The following is a 20657-nucleotide window of genomic DNA, read 5'->3' as shown; positions in this document are numbered from 1 at the left end:
ATTCGCTGACTCTACAGGAAGTAGTTTGCAGCAGCGGCCGGATGTATTGCGAGAACACAGGAACAACAAAGAGGAGAAAGCACCCGGGTTTAAACCCGACTCGAGAACCCCCAAATTAAGAAAATTATCTTGCGTTCATAGCAGGTAAGTGTCTTTCTTTTAAGGGACCTTTTCAGGAACCATTTGAAATTTGGGTTACGTAACTTACCCAGCGCTAACCACCCGCAGCGGTCGCAGCCTGCTCTATCGTTATTACATTATTGGCTATCGTTAACTAGCCATTTTAGCGAATCTCCAATTAAAAATGACCTCTGTGAGTAGTTATTACAGCTAGATAATCAACGTTACAGCTTACTGGTTTCTCTCTGATAGGCATGTAAAGTCAGCAAGAAGAAGGGATCAAATAATACAGATTTTGGATTTCCCGGCGTGTAATCAGCAGCGTGAACGTTACATTCCCATAGATGTTTTATTTTTATTTTTATGGCCTTCAAAGATATCTTCAAGTCTTCAAGTACAGGTTCAAATACAATTCTCACGAGTCTCTGTATACACAAGAAGAGTTACTAATCAGCGTAATCATTCTTCTTGTATACAATGGCTGTGAAGTGAACACTGCCCTTGTCTGATCTCCTCCCCCCAAAATGTTTGTGTACATACACACGCATTTTGTATATATTGATTGATTGAAGTTCGACCAAGGCTAATTTGTGGCTCAAATGTTACCTTGACATATCGTGTTGTTATCTCTTAAAACTGAAGTCTTATCAAAATCTATTTCCTCCTTATTTTACAATAAGAAAGGCCTCTCTGTGGAAAGATAGACACATCGACATAATTCAGCACAATCAAGGTTGTTATTTAAGCCTGATATTTAAGTTTATCCTAGTATTTAAAATGTTTTAATTAAAATGGAATGACTGATAAGTCTTCGAAACGATTTCACAGGTAATATTTTTGAGAAATAACTGGAACTGTTTAAAATATGAGAAGAATGTATTTTTAAAAAAAGTGTGAAATTGTCTTTTAAAATGATTTCCAACTCTGCGAAACACTGAATTCCACCACTAAGTAAATTCCTACCACTTAATTAGTGCTACTTTAGTATTTTATATGGGTCTTAGGTTTTTTAACATGCATTTTTAGGTTGGCTTTTAACATTTTTACAGTGGCCGGTAGACAGGAAAGTAGTTAAGATGAGCAGCAAAGGGCTGTGGATCTGAATCAAACCTGGGCCGCTGCGGCATATGGTTGCATGTTCATGCTGTGAGCTAACCGACACCCATATTGGTCTTGTGTTTTGTAACAACATGCACACGCAATGGAACTCTGATATTCACTGATATTTAACATGTTTTCTGATTAATTTACTTTTGTCACTGTCCCTTTCATTTCACATAACAAATTTGCCTAATCTAGTTTATAATCTGCACAAAACATGACTCTCTCTGTCTTTACACGCTTGATTTATTCCTGTGTTGGTGGTTATATGTTCTATTGACCCACTTCTCTTTCATCAGGGTTGAAAAGTTCCAGTTTGCATGTAAGGACAAGAGTCCACCGAGCCAACAATGGCGAACAATGCAGAGGATATCGAAAACAATATGGTCAGTATGAAATAAAGTTTCACAGTGCCTCTAATGCTATATCCGTCTATTTTAATGTAGTGATTAATGATTGCCACACAAGAGTCTCAGTAAGAGGGAAGTAAAGTTTCGTAGTCATTTTGTAACGTCATGTGCTGTTGAGTAGTTTTAATTGAATCATTTAATTTGGTCTCTGTTAGAGTAAATTGTCCAGGACAGGGTGATTATATTCTGATAAGGAGCAGTGTGTTTCAGCTGACAGCACAACCATTAACCTTTAAATCATACATAGAAGCTTTAGGAACAAGTTGGCTTTGTGCTCTGAAGTTTGCTGTTACTGTAAACAAAGGCATTTCCTCCTTCGTGGAGTGAATAACTCAAAGTCCCTTTTTACTGTCATAGTGCACTTAACAGTGCTTAGCCTTGTGCTTTACAACAGTTGAACTCATACACTGCATCTATATTTCAGCTAAGGGAACACTTTGTTTCTGTTTTCCAGCCAGATTTGTCAGAGTGACAAGTCTGGCTAGGAAGGGCGTGCTGTTACAGTATCACTACATACCTGGTTAATTTATTCAGAAAAGCAGTCTGTATCTCTTTTGTCCTTGAGACCAATATTGGCCTAATTCCCAGGACTGAGACACAAAGCAGCATACCACACAGCGAGGTCATTTTTGCACAGCAGCCTGTTTAAAAGCTCTGGCAGCTTTCACTACTCGGATCTCTGGAGACGCCTCCTGTCTTCATTTCTGTGTACCTGGTACAATTGCTTCATGTCTAGGCTGCCGCATGTCTCGACTCGTCTGGCAGCCTGACAGTTTTAGTTCACACAGTCTCCTTGAGTTGCGTCCTTATTTTGTCCTGACGGGACAGATCCTCAGGGTGAGTGGGAACAAGCACGCTGCTGTTATCCTTGGAGCAAGAGAGGCGGTGAGCCAGTCAAGTGCACATATGGATCATCTGATAACATTTAGTTTTAATCTTTCACATTTTGGTGTGCATTTGTTTTCAATTTACGCAAATAAAGTGGCTAAATGAAAACATTTAATTTGCCAATATAAAGAAGAAACTACTTTTGGCTGCTTCTGTAATCATAAGGTGGTCACCACAGCGTTCCTGGCACAACCCTAAAGGGATTTGTGTCTCCTCCTGTGATTGATCTGGGGATCTTTCATTTGTTAGGCAAATGTGTACACCACTAGACATTTGTGTGGCAAAATCTTAGTTCAGAGATTTCATTATGTATGTGTAAGATACATTTTTTAACTCTATCATAGTAGGTAGGGGCTGATAAAACTGTCTGAGGGAATTTTATTTAGTAACGGGAGGCATAACTGTGTGTGTGTGTGGTTGTTTGTTTGTTTGTTTTTCACACATTTCAAATATGGCTCTTTTCCTGCATCAGCAGAACCAACAGGAGGCTAACAGATCCCCAGATTCCACCCAGAAACCACAAGAAACTGGTGTGCCCAGAGCGCGGTCCAGAGGTGGTTCAGCAGCTGGTGCTGGAGCTGGAACTGGAGGAGGAGGTGATAGTGGCGGTGGAGGAGGTGGCAATGGCACCAGCCCGGAGCAGAATGGGCAGCCCCCCGCTGCTCCCGCTCCAAGAGTGGTGGAAAGAGAGGAGGAGGAGGATGAGGAGGAGCTGACTTTGAAATACGGGGCCAAGCATGTCATCATGCTTTTTGTCCCAGTGACGCTTTGCATGGTGGTCGTCGTGGCAACCATAAAATCTGTCAGCTTCTACACCCAGAATGACGGGCAGAGATTGTAAGTGCTGTGACCCATTTCACACTGATTGTAATAGGGAAATGAGATGATCCAAGGCTCACATTAGAGCCTCTGTTTGAATGACATGCAGTGCAGGTCAGGAGAACTGCCACTAGGTATAGATAATGTAATGTGCTTGTGTCCATGCTTTGGGCATGTAGACAGTAATACGTGTAGCTTTGTTAATGCTTAAGATCTTTATAGAGAGCCTGAATTTGGCTCAAACCACAGAAAGATAATCTTACATATCTTTAGTTTTTCTGAAGACTTTAATGCCCCTGAATCATCTGCTCCAAAACTGTAACTGTACTGTGTGTGTGTGTGTGTGTGTGTGTGTGTGTGTGTGTGTGTGTGTGTGTGTGTGTGTGTGTGTGTGTGTGTGTGTTTAATCTGTCACTTCAGGATCTACACACCATTCCCTGAAGACACAGACACAGTAGGACAGAGAGCCCTCAACTCCATTCTGAATGCCACCATCATGATCACTGTAATCATCGTTATGACTTTGGTGCTGGTGATGTTATACAAGTACCGCTGCTACAAGGTACAGATTAACACCTCTAACATCTTGCTGCACCACGTATATAGTCTTATTAGCTGCACCAAAACACTTAATGTTTCAAGGCTTTTTTACAGGATGTGTTTAAACTTGTTAAAGTTGGAAAGACATAGCTTCACTAGGAACATAGTGTTCGTGATAATTTGTTATTTAGCTGTACGGCTTAGATAAAAAAAAACCAATAAAAAAACAAATACAGAAATCTCCTGTGGAAAAGCGCCAAACACAAAACATGTTTTAAGTTGTCTGTCAGTTGGTGTAGATCCCCAGTCAAGTTGTAGAAATATGATTTCAGGAACTGTGACTGTGTTAGAAACAAAATAAAGTTGGTAAGGTGTGGCTCTAAATCACTGCTTCCTTTATCAAAGCTCCTTCATTATTATTGAAAGGTTTAGTTTTTAATCAATACTTGACTTTTGCATTCATAATTTTTGTTGAATTAGCAGAGAGTAGTTATAAGAAACAGACACCATTGTTTTCCCTTTCCATTGCTAGAATGCACAGCATGATGGATACATTTACACATTGAGTTGGAGACTAAAATAAAAAATACAGGGATTAAGTGTGATGAAATATATAGCAATTTAATCATGGAGTGATCACAAATACAAATACAGCTCTCATTGATGCTGTTTTCTGCTTGTCCATTGTGTTTCCTGTGGTCTACCTTGTATTAAACATGGCTTTGCAACATATATAAAAGTAAACCGTCTGAGCTAAAAGCACAGGCTTCAGACTGCTGCAAACACAGATCAATTTTTGCTATTCTTGGGCTGTATGTGATGGCAATAATACAACATCTCTCATACGGTCATCTCATGAACACTGCTCTGTGACCACAGAAGCCCCACCCACAAACCTTCTGCTGGCAAAGCAAATGCAGCTATACTACAGGATAAGTGGTAAGAACATGGACTGGAGTACATCAGAGAACCAACTCTCATTACATGAGATTTTTAGGGTGGAAGAAATGGTAGCAGAAATTGAGTTGAATGAGTGTTGGAGAAAATGTGAGCCACATATTAGTGACCATAATCACATATTTTGGTCATACCCTGAAGTAAAAATGTTTCAGGAGGAGAGATTAAAGAGACTCAAATTTTCATTAAAGACCTAAAGGCGACTCCTTTTGGGTCAAATATTGTAGTTTAAATCAAATTCTAGATACAGAGTCTTACAAGCACAGATTCGGTGAAATATTCTGTAAATAATGCGGATTTTTGTTCTCACAGGTGATCCAAGGCTGGCTCTTCCTTTCCTCTCTCCTCCTGCTCTTCTTCTTCTCCTACATCTACCTCAAGTAAGCCGCACAACTTAACTTTTAATGCAGTTGTTACAAACATTTCAAAGTGTCAAGCAGTTTAATTCATTATGCTTTCACTCTGTCCAAACAGAGAGGTTTTTAAGACCTACAATCTGGCCATGGACTACGTAACCCTAGCGATAATAATCTGGAATTTCGGAGTGGTGGGGATGATGTGTATTCATTGGAAGGGACCTCTGCGGCTCCAGCAGGCCTACCTCATCATGATCAGTGCCCTGATGGCCCTGGTTTTCATCAAGTACCTGCCAGAGTGGACTGCCTGGCTCATATTAGCTGTCATATCTGTCTACGGTAAGTCTCGCACGCTGCTTTTTGACCTCTGTGTTCTTTAAAGTCTTCATCAAACCTTTGAAGATGTTTTTGTGTGCTAATGTCCAGTCATCTGGTTTCTTTTAGCGGTTGCGCTGGATAAAAGCATGGAGGGGGGGAAAAAGCTAAACTTTAAAATGTCAGTTTTAAGATATATAAACTTTTGATTTTTAAACAAAAACTTTTTAAGCAATTGAGCCTTTTCTATATTTTTGATAAATGAATAAACTCTGAAATAAAACCTAATCTTGACCAATCCGTTACACCTTTAACTAAACACCACTGTGCAAATGTATTCTTACTTATAGGAAAATGTTTTCTCTCTGCAGTGGTATGTATGCAAGTGTTGAAATAACTCGTTGCTAGAGGGAAGAATGTTTCTCAAGAGCTAAAACGTTTACAAAAGTACTTGAAAATGGGGTGAAAAGTCTGTGAGGAATGGAAATGTGGGGGCAGAAGGGCTAAAAGCCAAACCTGATATCCAGAGAGCACACACAGATGCTCAAACTGTCAAATCAGTGGTGGCAACAAGAAACACATACGGTAGATAGATTAGGTGTCAGTCACAGAGGAATTTTTGAGTTAGTGTTCCAGGCTTAAATCACTTTGCGTTTATGCCATAGGAAGTGTGTTTGCCCGAAAGCTTGCTTAATATTTTTGTCTTGATTTGTGCATTTCCTCAAAGACAGCGCACTGGGACAAAGTCCAGGGTATATCAAGCGTCATCAAATTAGATTTCCTGTTAGTGTGGCAGTTTTCTTTTCCAAGAATACTATTTAACTGGGAGCCAAAGTTTAGCCACAGATCACAGTGTTGTGTAATACTTGGATGTATCATAAATTTTGCCATGTTTCAATAAACTAGGAAATAAACCCTTTAGAGATTTGGGACTGCCAGAAACTGTGCATGTTAACTTAAGCTCCTGCCCCTTGTTCATAGAAGATATCACATCAGGTCATTTGGCTTCTTAAAGAACCCTCTGTTCAGTAGCTAACATCCTTTTTCTGGCCTCTGTCGTCTTTTCTCTTGCAGATCTGTTGGCAGTGCTCTGTCCCAAAGGGCCTCTGAGGATCCTGGTGGAGACTGCTCAAGAGAGAAATGAGCCCATCTTTCCAGCTCTCATCTATTCTTGTAAGATGGACAATGTCCGCAGGCCTACACCACTACATTTAGTAACATTTTATTGCATTAAAACAAAGATGGGCAAATGAAATCCTCAGTACCTTTACTTAAAATGTTATTTTTCTTCTCATACTTAAACTCTTTCCTCTTCTGTAAGTGATTTAATTTCATTTTTAGCATTTTAAATGATTTCATATGTAGATTAAGAAATACCAATTCTACTCTAAATGTAATGTTTCCAGTGTTTCCGTTGTGTTACAGTTAACCCTTGTGTGGTGTTCATATTTTTCTTACTCAGCCAGTGTTCATGGGTCTGGTGGACCCGCTAGAGTTTAACACTATCAAACAATTTTATGTTAAATTACTCAACAGATGTTTACTTCATCCCAATTACAAACCATATGAACAGCAAACATGTTTAATTTTTTCCCTTTACCTTTGTTAGATCACATTTATGAATTAATGTGCTTCTCGTTTCTTTTCTTTTTTTATAAAATGTTATAAAAATAAATCAGTTATAATCAAGTGGAGTGAGTGGAAAGACACAACACATTTACATGTGAAGCAATATGTTTCACAACTAAATGGGATCAGCTGCTCATCAATGGTGACATTAGGCCCAGGGTTGTAAAACAGGGGAGGTGGTGCACACACTTATCCCACACTGTCCTGATGGCAGCTAGCTTGTCTCTCTGCCGTCGAGCTGGTCTGTCGTCTCGGTTATCAAAACGGATAATCCTGGAAATTTTGTGGAAGTTTTCCAGAGACATTGATGCACGGAAAGGTTCTTGCCGGTTTCTGCATCCCACAGGGATTCTGTGGATTGCCCTTTGGACCTGAAAACTCCTGCAAGGATAAAAACCCCAAAGTAGGCCTTTGGGGTTCTTAGATGAATTTGGTCCATCTCCTTCCACCTCTCTCCAAAAACACACCTTCCTTCTAGATTACTGCAATCCAGAATAATTTTCTGGATGGAATCTGGGATGAAAAGCTCAAATGAAGACTTGATGTCCTGCACATGAGTAACTGTCAGCCGTGTTGGCCCTGGCTTATCACAGTAACAGCTCTGCAGGGTGGCTCATTTCTTGGGCAAGAAGACCATTCAATTTCACCAGTTATTGACATCCATATTTCTTCACTTGCTGACTGGTGGGCTTGTTCTGGTCCTGGAGCTGGCTGCAGATGGGGTACTCGTCTTCGTTTTGTTACTAAATGGTGCTCAACCTCATCCTCTTCTTCAAAGTCACTGTCAGACTCTGAATTTTCAGAAATGTGAAATATTCTGAAACCTCTTTGTCAACATCATCATCAGAAGCTCCTCTCTCTTCCAAAATCAATTGGATGGCCCTCGCAGCAGATAATCTTTTGCCATCTTGATCAGTTGTGATAAAGAACCAAACTGGCAAAGTCTTATTTATAGTATTATGCCCCTAATTTGCAGGTGGGACAGGGTATGAGAAAATAAAATTTGGATCAAGAAAGAGGGTAAAATGTGCGGGAATGTAAGAGCGGACGGTGTTGGTAGTTGAATTTTCAACAATGTTGCAACTTTGTGCGAGAGCAGGAGGGGAAGAAAACACTATCAGCAGCACCAGAAAGGAGGAGGACAGAGTGTGGGAACACAGGACCGACACTTTCAACACTTTTATTAGACCTGGGTCCAGTGGACCCGAACACCTTGTATGTAATGTAAATGCGTGGGGGGAGGTACGGTATGAGGTCATTGAAAATTAGTTCGGATTTATGTTCTTCACAGAAAATAAGCCAAAGCCAATGAATTTCAGGTTGGAAAAATAATTAATTGTTTAATTTTTCTTTTGGGAAAAACTGAAAACGGGTCTCACAGACCCGAACACCATACAAGGGTTAAATCCATAACTTGCTGAACAAACACAGTTTTTGTAGCTTTGGACCTGTACACCACCACCACCACCACCACAGTGGATTTAATTTCAAACAATCGTAATGTTTTTAAAGTGCAGATTTTTGCTGATATTTAAGGGGTTTTAAAAGCATATTACATCAAGAACTTAGGAATTACAGGTATTTTTATACACAGTCCCCTTTCTTCAGTGGCTCAAAATTAATTGGACTTTTAAATGACAGGAGAGAATTCATCTCTTGTTATTTCATGACAAATTAAGCAGACATAATGCCTAAAATTGATTTAAAGAGGTAAATTTGTAATTTATAGCTTAAATAGCACGGTAATATAATTAATTTCATCACTAAGAAAACAACTTTGCAACGTCTGCCTGAAGAACATTCATCAGGAGCTCGGCACATTTGTTAAGGTCTACAATCAGGGGACGCCTTCATAACCGGAAATACAGAGGGTTTACAACAATGTACAAAACACTGTTTACGCTCAAGAACAAAACGACCAGATTAGACTCTCCCAGAGTCCCAGTTCTGGAAAAAAATCTTTGGATAAACAAAACGAAGACTAACTTGTAACAAAATGATTGAAAGAGAAAAGTATGGAGAAGGACACAAATTGATCATCAGCCAAAGAAAACCGCATCATCCGTCAGACATGGTGGAGGTGGTTTTATGCCATGGCCATGTCTGGCTGACAATCGGGTCACTAGTGTTTAATGATGATGCGACTGCTGATAGAAGTAGTAGGATAAATGTGAAGTGTACAGGGCTGTAGTATCTGCTCTGATTCAGCGAGATCTAAGAACCAGCAGAGCTTACTTTTCATTTACTGCAGATTAAACGGAGAGCAGAAAGACCCACACACATGCAGCATTGAAGGTAGCTATAGCAAAGGCCAGCATTTAATAATGTCCGTTGATTCTAAATATCACGGCGCCATTAACTGCAAATGATTTTCCTCCAGTTAGTAAAAACAATCATTATATTTTACATTATGTCAGTTTAATTTGAGCCTCAGAAAATGTAGGACTCTATAAAATTGGCTGCAACTTACATGGTTAATACAACTTGCGTTAAAGTCCTTGAAATAAATCTGAAAGTCTGCACTTCAGTCACATCTCGATTGTTTTTTGGTTTAAAATTCTCTGTGGTGGTTTTACGGAGGCAAAACTACCAGCGGTCTCCAACCTTTTTTGCGCCACGGAGCAGTTTATGCCCGACAATATTTTCACGGACCGGCCTTTAAGGTGTCGCGGATAAATACAACAAAATAAAACTAGTACCGGTACCGAAACAAAGAAGATTTATTCATAACACACGTGAAAAGACCCAGGAAAACCGAGTTAACGATAAAAACGATAACAAAATGACGCTGAAAACCGATAAAAGTCAGTATCACACATCCTGCTTTAAACAGTGAGACCTTAACCATTCACCTCCATTCAAACACTCAAATGTTTTTAAATATCATCAGAAACTTCAGCTACCTTCAGCAGTTATTTCTAATGAAACTTCTTCTGCTTTCAATAGTTCAAATAATCTTAAATTTAAGCTTTGTTTTAGAATGTCTGCCTTCCCTTAAACAGATGGTGTTTCCTTTAATGGACACTTCAACTTCATATAGTGCTTGTTTTTTTGTTTTGTTTTGTTTTGTTTTTTTCAGCTCATTTTAAGATGTGTTTGTAGCACTCTAGCTTCAGCTGTTGCTAACTTATATTTACCTTTTAAAGGCTCTTAACATAAACCGATCTCCCAAACCTTCTTCTCCAGCTACGATGGTGTGGCTCGTCAACATGGCAGACACAGACAGGCCAAATAGGAACTCGACAGAAGCAGCTTCGCCTCAACAAGAGCCTCAAGAAGGTAACTAACAACTCAAAGAGATGGACTGCGCTTGACTTTGGTGCTCGACGGTAGGGCTGTACGATAAAACGATATATATCGGATGATGATATAAAAACATCTATCATTTCATTTTACGCTATCGTTTGTTTCGTGGTGTCGCAAAATAAACGTTTACGGCAATATTTTTTCACCGTTTTGATGGTCACTGTAGTGGCTATATTCATTTCTTAAAGTTCTCTCTTTCTCTTATATTTAATATAACCACACTACGGACGGACAAGCGCCTGTTTTTATGGGTTGTCGTTAGCAACAACGGCGGTCAAACCATCGGGTGTCCGCTTGTTTATTTTCCACATAAACCTTTCACAATAAAGCTCAAGATCCTGTTGAGACTTTTCAAAATAAACTGAATCACGTGAAAGAGTATGCAGAGTATTTACGGATGAGAAGCAAAAAAGAGCCGTCAGGTGCTAAAAATAAACCTTTGACTCAAACGTTAGAACAGGCTTTTCCCCGCAGCACGCTGTGTAATAAATACAAAGAAAACGGCGGCCGTTACAACTTATGTCTAAAAATGTATAGTTTCATGCATCTGTTAAAACACTCGACTTCAGGTACACGACGCCCAGCTGGAAACACTTCACACAAGTTGAGCTGCCCGAGATTCACAGAATTTACAGACAATGTTAAAATTTTGTGATTTATATTGTTATTGGACGATAGATGTTTTATATCGGGATATGAGATTTTGGTCATATCGCACAGCCCTACTCGACGGTTACTTTTCAAACCTGACTGGTATCTTTTTTCAGCACCAGTGGCATCTCCGGTCCCATCGAGTCCGTCACAGGATGATGGAGGTTTCAACCAGTCCTGGGTCAGCCAACAGGAGCATCGACTGGGGCCGCTCCAGTCCACCGAGGAGACCAGACGGGAAATCCAGCAGATGCCCTCAGCGCGTCCTCCTGTTGAAGAGGACGATGAGGAGAGTAAGTGGTGAAACAATATTGAACATTATGGCTGACTAATGTGTGGTTACTGCTGGATCTTATGTAGTACTAAGTACACAGGGCAGATGGAAGCATAAACAGAATGTTAAGTAATGGAACAAGTATATTTACTAACGTTGGCGTCCATGCAGGATTGCAGATTTAAGCCCAGTATTCCCTGCAACTATGTGGCTTTGCAGCGGTGAATTATTCCACTCTATTCTACAAGTATTACTTAAAATGGGCAAAGATCCTACCTGCGTTTTCTGAAAACAGCTGCCTGCTGAAACATAAAATATTTTGTCGTGCTCCATAGAGTTGAGCATCATACTTTAAATCATCCAGATTAGCTATTAAGTAAAAACAAAACCCGTCAGGGTCATTTTTAGATTTTAAAAGTGTAAAAAATTTAAAAGCCGGGTTTGGTAATTCAAACCTGTGAATTCTCACATTGTCTGCTTTCTTCTTCTCAGCGTGTAATCATCAGCTTTCACTTCCCTCTTCTACTCAGACATTAAACATTTTAGGAATGTTTTTAAGTATTCCCTTTTCTGTGAAATTGGGGGCATGTGTGAATGGAACTATTTTGGGACTGAGAAAATTAGGAAGCGATTATTCAAGGAAATTGCTAGTGTTCATCTCTGTGCTATATTGAGGCCAGTGCTCGTTTTAACTTAAAGCTTCAGTAAATATGGGGTGAGCGATCTTGTTTGTACAGTAATTACACACAAGGAAAGGTTTCTATAAGGGTTATAGGGTGTGTGGCTGAAGCAAAACTTGTTTGAATTGACTCCACCCTGAATGTGGCGTCCCTCTGCCTCCTCAGGGGGTGTCAAGCTGGGACTCGGAGACTTCATCTTCTACAGCATGCTGGTGGGAAAAGCCTCAGCCACGGCCAGCGGCGACTGGAACACCACCCTCGCCTGCTTCGTAGCCATCCTCATTGTGAGTGATCAGCTGTTTATTTTGGTATCAAACTCGACTCACCGCAGTTTCAACCCTCTCTCGGTGCACAGTACCCACCCCCCTTTATGTAAACCTCTTGATTACATAATAAGCAATTTTTTGCCTCCTTCAGCGCTGATTTTGTTTGGTATACAATTACTCAGTGTGCTATTTCCAAAGTGTTTTATTTTGTCTGTCTCTGCCCCCGCAGGGCTTATGTCTGACTCTGCTCCTCCTCGCCATCTTCAAGAAAGCACTCCCCGCTCTGCCCATCTCCATTTTTTTCGGCCTCGTCTTCTATTTCGCCACAGATAACTTGGTACGGCCCTTCATGGACAAGCTGGCGCTACACCAGTTCTACATTTAGCAGGACGCTGCCCTGATAACCCTCACCCACATAGCTCTCCGGCCAACAACATGAGAGCAGCTCCTTCACAGCCGGGGAACAAAGAGCGATGCTGGGGCCCCTCCCGCCCCCACATCCCCTCCTAAGAGCTCATGATGCTGGGACACAAGTTGTTTTTTCTCTGCCTTTTTTTCTGGCACCGAAGGAGCGTATTCTCCACAACAGCTGTTCTTAAACCTTTGTATTTCTGTGTTAAACCAAGAAGCGACGCTTCTCGCTCGGCTTGGTATCTCATCTTCAGTTCGTTCGCTGATCAACAGCTTCAGGCGCAGTCCAATCCCAGTGGGAAGCTTTTACTTTTATTTATCCAGGGAAGCTTTACAAGAGCTCATCCGCTCCTTTCTCAGCAGTGCCCATTTTTTTTCTTTTTTTTCCATACACACAGACACCCCCCCCACACACACACACACACACACACTCAAAACCAGGAGAAGCCCAGTCCAACCGCAGTCTTCTACAGCTGTGGCTTTACAGCAGGTGCCTTCCTCAGGGACACCTTAGCGGTAGCTGTTGAGCAAAGGGAGACGTTTTCATGAAATCTTCCTTTAAAGACTTTGAACAACCTTCCTGTCACATCTGTTTGCATTACTGCAGAGCTACCACTGGCCCCGAACTAAACCGAAGATTACCAAGCCTTCATCAGACGAATGGACACTCAGTGATGATAGTGATAATAGATAGAAATGTGTAGTTTGATTGTGTATAAGATATCAGTCACCAGAGTGTGCTTTTCTCACTGCTAAGAATGGTTAAAAAAAAATCACTTTAGACACGCAGAAGTCTGAAGCAGGTGTGATTTACATTGATGTACGCTGAAATGGATGCTTTGATCATGTGAGGCTCTTCCTTATGTGAATAGTAGAGACTTTTCTCTCTTGGACTGAATAATAAGTGTTATTGTGGCACCCATTACATAATTTCACCAAGTTTTCTGCCCCCAGTTTTAAATGGAATCAGATTTGAATTCGCAGCTCGTAGAGGGAGGAAAGAGCACTACAGTGACACTCTCACACCTGAGACTTGTCTGCCACTGAGGAGCTCTGCTGGAGCAGCCGGTGGTTCAGTGCCTTGCTCAAGGGCATTTAAGTAGTTGTTGTTGTAGGCCAGAAACATCCTTTTCCTTCTTTTTCCCTTGTCTTTATTTTTATTTTTATTTTCCAACCTGTCGATTGGGATTGTAACCTGTGATCACATGGTCACAAACTCTGAACCTTTAGGCTATAGCTGCCCTCATGATGCTCGCCTGGTGCTTTTTGGAACTATGCTACATCGATACTGAAATGATTTTACTTACAAGCAGATACAGTTATGTTTTGTTTTGGGGTTTTGTTTTGTTTTTTCAACATATGCAGAAAAGAAACAGTACTTTTAGAGACATGACTGTATTCACTGGATTCCTGCCAGTTTATTAAAACCTGCGAGCGTGTGAAAACAGTGACGTGCAGTTGTTGAGCGTCAAAACCTGATAAGTGAACGAGTGCATCTATTTCAATTTGACACCTCAATTTGCAAACAACTTAATCTCCACTTATGAAGCAGACTGCTTTAGTCGGATTAAAACCAAAAACTTTCATTCAAAAATTTAAAAAAGCGATATGATATGTGTAAGAACAAAAAGCCTGCACATTACTTTGGAGGGTGACCAGCACTTCTGTTATTCCACTAGAGGCTCATGCTTGCAAAGAGAAGAATTCAAGAGGCGACATTTTAAACAGACCGTTTTTTCCCCCCCCCTTTTGGTTTTTGGGAATGACCTGGGTAACTGGCTTTTTTTTTTGTCCTTCACATGCTTATGTGTGTTATGCAATGTTCCTCCAATTCAAATTTTGTTCTTTTTTTTTTTTTTTAATAAAAAAATGAACAATAAAATTGAAAAAGCCTTTTTTGTTTTATTGTTGCTGCAGTTTCTTATCAGACATCTGCTTCTATATCCATTCTCAACCTGTACAAACGGTGGGACCACAGTTATAGTCCTGGAAGTCTTTGCTCTTTCTGCTACTTACAGTTCATAGCTAATGCATCGGGCCACCACCAAATGTATGGTTTACACCACAGCTGCCCTAAATTAACAGAATTGTTAATTAATGTCTCTGTATCTTGATTCTGTTCATCTGGAGCGTTTTCAGTGGGAGAAACATTTTGTCACTCATCCAAGTGACTTCTTCAGGCACTTGGATCAAATATTTAGTTAAGCAGATGAATCGAGATAGAAACAAAACAGGATATTTAGTCATTTCAGCACAAAAGCTATAAACTAGATTGTTCTCTTTTTCATTTCCACACCCCACAAAGGTCAGGATCAACATCAACCTTCAAATAGTTGAAAAACACTTTAGCCTTTTTTGATTTTCAGTGAGCAATCCCTCATGAGATTGTCGCAGAACTACGCGGGTCGGTGGGAACATTGTGGAAATTCCTCGGCGTGCTGGTAAACTGGCATCCCGCACTCAGCATCCCCTGATGCCAGCTGGCTGGCAGACGCAGTTGGCATGTAGCCTGGGGCACTGGCCGCTTTTGCTGTCACCATGGGGATTGTTTGGCCTCGCTGGCTGGGACAGTGGCACAGTATGGCAGTTTACCCAGAATATTTAGCCTCATACTGTGACTTACCTAACAAGCCCTCAGTGAGGCCTCCTCCTGGCATGCAAATCCTGCAGCTCGACCGGTGAACACCTACGAGTTAATTCCATTATGCTTTCCTTGCACTGATTCCAGAAACCTGCTCTGTTCAGATTAAGTTATACCCTGCACTTGAAGCTCTTTTGGGCTTCTCACCAAGGGGGAAAAAGATTCAAACTTATTTTAACTTTCTCCCTTCAATGAAAGACACGCAAGTCTCATGTGCTGCACTGACATAGATATAGACACTGCAAATATTAAAAGTGAAAATGCACAAAAATTAGACTTTATGGATGTGCAAGTATTTGCTGGAAAAGTGCAGTAAATCCCCTCATAGACGTTTACACTATGAAGGGCATCCATAGTACCTGTCAGTTGTGAGATGTAACTCTGCAGATGAACAGTCATTAACGAGAGTGAGACTGTCATGACTGGACAGCTGGGTCAGAGCATCACCAAGATGGCAGATATTACCAGGTTTTTCCAGCATCCAGTGATTAGTGTGTACCAAACGTGGTCAAAGAAAGGACAACCGGTGAACTGGTGACAGGGTCATAGGCAGCGAAGACTCATCAGTGTGTCTGGTGATGTCTGCAGATGATGTCTGCACAATAGAAAAAGAAGTAACAGAAACAGAGTGCATCTCATAGACCAGTCAGAGTGGAGCACAGAGCAATGGAACGTGGATGAAACCCACTGTGGTGCGTTCAAGTTTACCTGGGAAAGAGAAGGAGGCAGGATCTATGAGAAGAAAGCTACCAGGTGGAGGTAGTATGATGCTGGGTAATGTTCTGCTTGGACACACTGTGTCCTGGTACTCATAATGATGTTACTTTAATCTCTACCGTCTATCTAAGAGCTCAATACAACTGAGCATCTGAAACAGGGGTCAGGGGGACCTACACTACAGGCAGGTACTTTTAATTAATATAGATTCATACATAGGACACATTCATATTGGTTAATACTAATGGTAAGCCAGCAAGTAAGACTTAACACTTCACATGAAAGCTATAACTTTCCACATCCCTCTGTGGCTGTGGCTGTTTAAGCTCCTTTACTGGGCATGTGAGACCACAGAGTGAACTGAGGTAATCTGCCAATCACTGTCATCCTCTAATGGGAGTCGATTTAGCCAGGAGACTTTGTGGCTGTGTATCACACCTGTGCACGTAAGAGGTTTCCCAGGATAGTGCTAATAAGGAGATTATCGTGCAGGGAGGGACGTCTTCTGCATGTGAGACATGCAAGGAATTGAGGATTAGGCTTCGTTAATCGCTCTGCGCAGACAACAAGCGCAGACACTCAGCGGCACAGGAGAGAGGACACGAAGCTTTGACAAAAAGAGCAGAAAAGCCCGTAAAGGTGAATAAATAACCACCAGAGATGTCCAAGGACAAGCTGGAGAGCCTGGTGAAGCGTATGGAGGAGACACTGTCGGAGATGGAGCAGCTGAAAACGCACTGCGGAAGGCAGAGCGAGGAGCTGAGCCAGCTGGTGGTGGAGCTCCGGCGAGAGAACCAGGAGCTGGTGGAGAAGTACAACCAGCTCGCTGTGGAGATGAAGGAAGCCAAGGAGATTATAGAACAGCTACAGGACACAAAATATGCCTTCAATGCAAAAGAAAGGCAAGCTCAGAAGCTCAGCAGGCAGCTCTGAGGGCCGACATGCAGAGTGGGAACCCGATGTGACCCAGTCCTGTAGGAAAACCAGACTGGAAGGCGAATGGAAAAAGAACAAAGTATTGCTCGTTGAAGATGATGTCTAGAATCTGGGTGGGCATGCAAAATAAACTGGGCACAGCTGTTTCCTTTAACATATAGAGTGAACATATGTGTACAGTTAATGCCTGCGGCAGAGTGGCTGTAAAGCTTAGTAATTTGAATGTAACTTAAATCCTGTGGCTTAGAGTCCTTTTAAAGCTGCAACAAGACTTAATGACCAGGAATAAAAACCGAAAGTCTTTAAGAGATGTGGATGTGGAATGTGTGGACTTGAAAATGGGTGAAGATTATGCACAGAGTAGAATTATGCTCATTAGATTTCTATAATTAAAACAACATTCCTGGAAGCTAAGATACACTTCCCTGTAAAGTTATTACAGGATAAAAGCCACCGGATATTATTTTTAAGTGGGTGGTCAGCTATTTTTGGTTGTGTCAAGGACTAAAAATAACTTGCTATCCCTCCCGCCCACAGAAAGAGTGCAAATACAAGAAAAACAGAGAAAATGTGCTTTGATTTGTTGTTCAGCATGTTTAAATTCTAAACATCTTATGCATATAAGACTGACAGTTGCTTGTGTTAAGGCTTTTTGCATCATGTTAATTTACAATTTTAATGGTTTTACACTGCATAAAAAAACTGATGTAGTCAAACATGTGCATTAAACATGCATTCTTTCTGAAAGCCAGCAGGTGGCGACTTCACTGATTTTGAAAGGAAGTCCGATTGTATAAAAAGTTCTGAGAAATGAGCCTGATTTTCACTTGATTTATTTCCTCTGTAAAGTTTTAATTGCTAGTTTAAAGTCTCAAGGAGCACAACCTCACGATCATTTTCAAGTTATAGTCATATTTAAAGCAAAACTAACGATATATCAGGGTACGTGTTAGGGTGCGGTGACTTTGTAATTGCTCTCATCATGTATTGTTTTTGGGGTTTCAGTCAAATACACCCTTTGCCTACTTTTAACAAACCCAGATAGGGATGATCACCACAAGGCTTAAAATCAATCCACAGAAACAGTCTGAGGGTGTGGCTGCCTTAAGCCTTCTCAGGCAGAGCGAAGGAGCAGACTCGGTGCTGACAGCTATACAAAAAAATCTTTCTCTCTCAAATCTTATTTGTGGCATTTTGTTGTTTTCTTGTACTTTTGTCCATAAGAGTAAAATTCCATACAGCTGTTTTGAAAAACATTTGACCAATCACATCTCTGCTGACATCTTGTGAGACAGCAATGACACACGTGTGCCTAGATTTTTAAAAAAATATTCCACAACTCTGACTTCAAATCATCTTCACCTGTTAATGTTCAGTTAATATATTCTACAGAACACATCAGGGACCTTAATTTGCCCTGAAATCTGAGCTCACTGCCGTGAACCACAGCACAGATCTTCAAACATGCACTGAGATTCATGTACTGTAGGTTTAAAACTCATGTCACAGGTGGCCTTTTGCCTCCCACAGCAGGCACATCGCTGCCTTCAAGGACAAAACATATTCAAGATGATAAAGGACATTATTGTAAGATAACAACAGGAGACTTCAGTGACTGAGGTTTGCATTTTGCTTGTTTCACCTGACTGCATCCTGACTTTGGATCCTCTCTTCGATATTCCTCACAAGCTTTCTCAGTAGTTGAAATCCAACACTAATCAACACTCTGATTGTGAGTATGTACAAAGTGAGTGGTACTGCAAAAAGTTCCTTTAACTCTAGAGAGTTTTGCAGTGTTGAAACTGTAGAAGATATCAAAATTGTTTGGATTGTAAAAACACTTTAGGAGGAGTACAATATAGATAAAAAAAAGGCCAGTTCAAAGACGTTCGTCATCAAATGAATGTTGGAACAAGCTTGTGTAGCATGCTTTCTTCCAATGACAACAACTCTGAGCTACTTTGTTAAGAAGAGTAATAATAATGACAATGTACCAAATGACAGTCAAGGTGATTTAAAGAGTTTTTAATTTAATTAAAGTGCACCTATTACCCTTATTTTAGCTCAATATGTTTTTTGTCATCACTCATCCGAGTCACTTCGTCTCAGCTGCTATCCTCAGCTGGCTGAGGATAGCAGGTTTCCTCAGCCTTCTGAACAGTACATTTGCACAATAACTGGAACCAGCCCACTGAATGAGCAATGGGCTCTGAAATCACTTCCTTGATCATTATTATGCAAAATTGTCGTGACTATTCAAGCTCATTTTTCATCCACGGTTTCTGAGAGTAGCGCTAGCTGTGTTGTGAGATATATAAGTCTGAAAATGTATATATATCAAACAATATCGCAATGAGTCCTTTTGCTTTTGATGGTTTAAAGTATATACGTTTACCAAAATAGGCTGCTGTGGTCTCTTTAAACAACGGCCTTACCAGTGATAAAATAAAAGCACGGTTGTGCAGTGTATAGGAAGCATGTTATTGTAAATGTCATACACTGGATTGAAGACACAGAGTCTTGAGAGCTATAACTAGGTGGTATATTTGATTTGGACCACAGGAGGTTACTCAGTGTCTTGTTGATGGTCCACTGAATTTAAGCAGAGTGAGAGGTGTGCTAGGTTTGCCAAGTTTGCACTAAAGATGAAGGTAACTGAAATTCTACATATTCATTCTTAGATTTGAGAGCCACTCAGTCTGGCTTAAAGATTTAAAATGAGGTTTCATTGTAAGAAGAAAAAAGCGCTTTTTGGAGCCAAAGATTCAGCAACAAAACACTTCAGGAAGGTTTCTGGACCACAGTGTCTCTCTGGACGAAAAACAAATGATGTCAACTGTAGAAAGCTGGCTCAAAACAACTACAAATCACACCCAAGCTGTATTTTTATGAATCCCAAACTATATAATTTTAGATGGTTGTGGAGTTTTCACATTGTGGTTGGGAAAAGAAGAAGTGGGACGGAAAAAAAAAATCATGTTACATACTTGGAGATGTTTATAGATCTGGTTTTGCATTTAAAACCCAAAGGAAAAAAACAACAACCTTTTTGTGCTCGTATCTTCTAGTTTTAACATTTTCAGTAAGTTTTGAAAATTAAATCACCAAATTCTACAAATAGACTGTTTTTGTCAAGTTTGAAATCAGATTTAAGAGTTGTAGAGTTTAAAAATGTTCACCAATTTTACTGGGGCCCAAGTAACACTGGACAATGACTGCTATGATTGGACAACAAATCACCCTGAGGGACTGGAAGACACCCAGAGAGGCTTTGATACAAGACTGGGGGATTAGGTAAAGTGGCAACTTATAAAAGTTGCACAAATATATGTCAAAGTGGGGCATGTAGGTGGACTTTTAATCCACGCCAGTGTAATTTGACAAAACTGTTACAGGTATATTTACTGCTGTTAAAGCCTTGAACGTTTTGGTGCTATCAAACTACACAGGTGTCTTTTTTAGTTAGTTTTCTTCAGTCTGTTTTTCCTGTAAGAACTGTAAGAATTGGGTGATTGTAATTAAGATGATCTCTTTTTGTTTGAGTAAGAGGTCATCAAAACACTTTGTTAGACATATGTCTGTTAAATTGTTTTGATTATGAAAAAAATGTAAAAAGAAAAAAAGAGGAAAAAAATCGGAC

General features: G+C 40.5%; 1 protein-coding gene across 2 annotated transcripts; it reads left to right on the top strand.

Moving 5' to 3' along the window:
• The first annotated feature begins 9 nt into the window (after positions 1 to 9).
• Positions 10 to 14618, top strand: psen1 (presenilin 1). Of its 2 annotated transcripts, none has more exons than XM_085256693.1 (11): positions 10 to 144; positions 1521 to 1607; positions 2995 to 3356; positions 3759 to 3900; positions 5148 to 5215; positions 5310 to 5530; positions 6581 to 6679; positions 10322 to 10414; positions 11209 to 11385; positions 12212 to 12330; positions 12542 to 14618. In XM_085256693.1, the coding sequence occupies exons 2-11, from the start codon at positions 1572 to 1574 to the stop codon at positions 12695 to 12697; spliced, it is 1473 nt and encodes a 490-aa protein (XP_085112819.1). In that variant the 5' UTR covers positions 10 to 144; positions 1521 to 1571; the 3' UTR covers positions 12698 to 14618. The 2 variants fall into 2 exon arrangements, with proteins under 2 accessions (XP_085112819.1, XP_085112818.1); XM_085256692.1 differs by having other exon boundaries at positions 2992 to 3356.
• The last annotated feature ends 6039 nt before the right edge of the window (positions 14619 to 20657 follow it).

This window comes from Mchenga conophoros, linkage group LG19, assembly GCF_057382185.1.
Source record: "Mchenga conophoros isolate Kocher_MC1m ecotype Shallow Benthic linkage group LG19, M_conophoros_male_GT1.1, whole genome shotgun sequence".
In the NCBI taxonomy this organism is placed as follows: domain Eukaryota; kingdom Metazoa; phylum Chordata; class Actinopteri; order Cichliformes; family Cichlidae; genus Mchenga; species Mchenga conophoros.
Note: the sequence above shows the minus strand (reverse complement) of the source record. Positions and strands in the feature narration are given on the sequence as shown.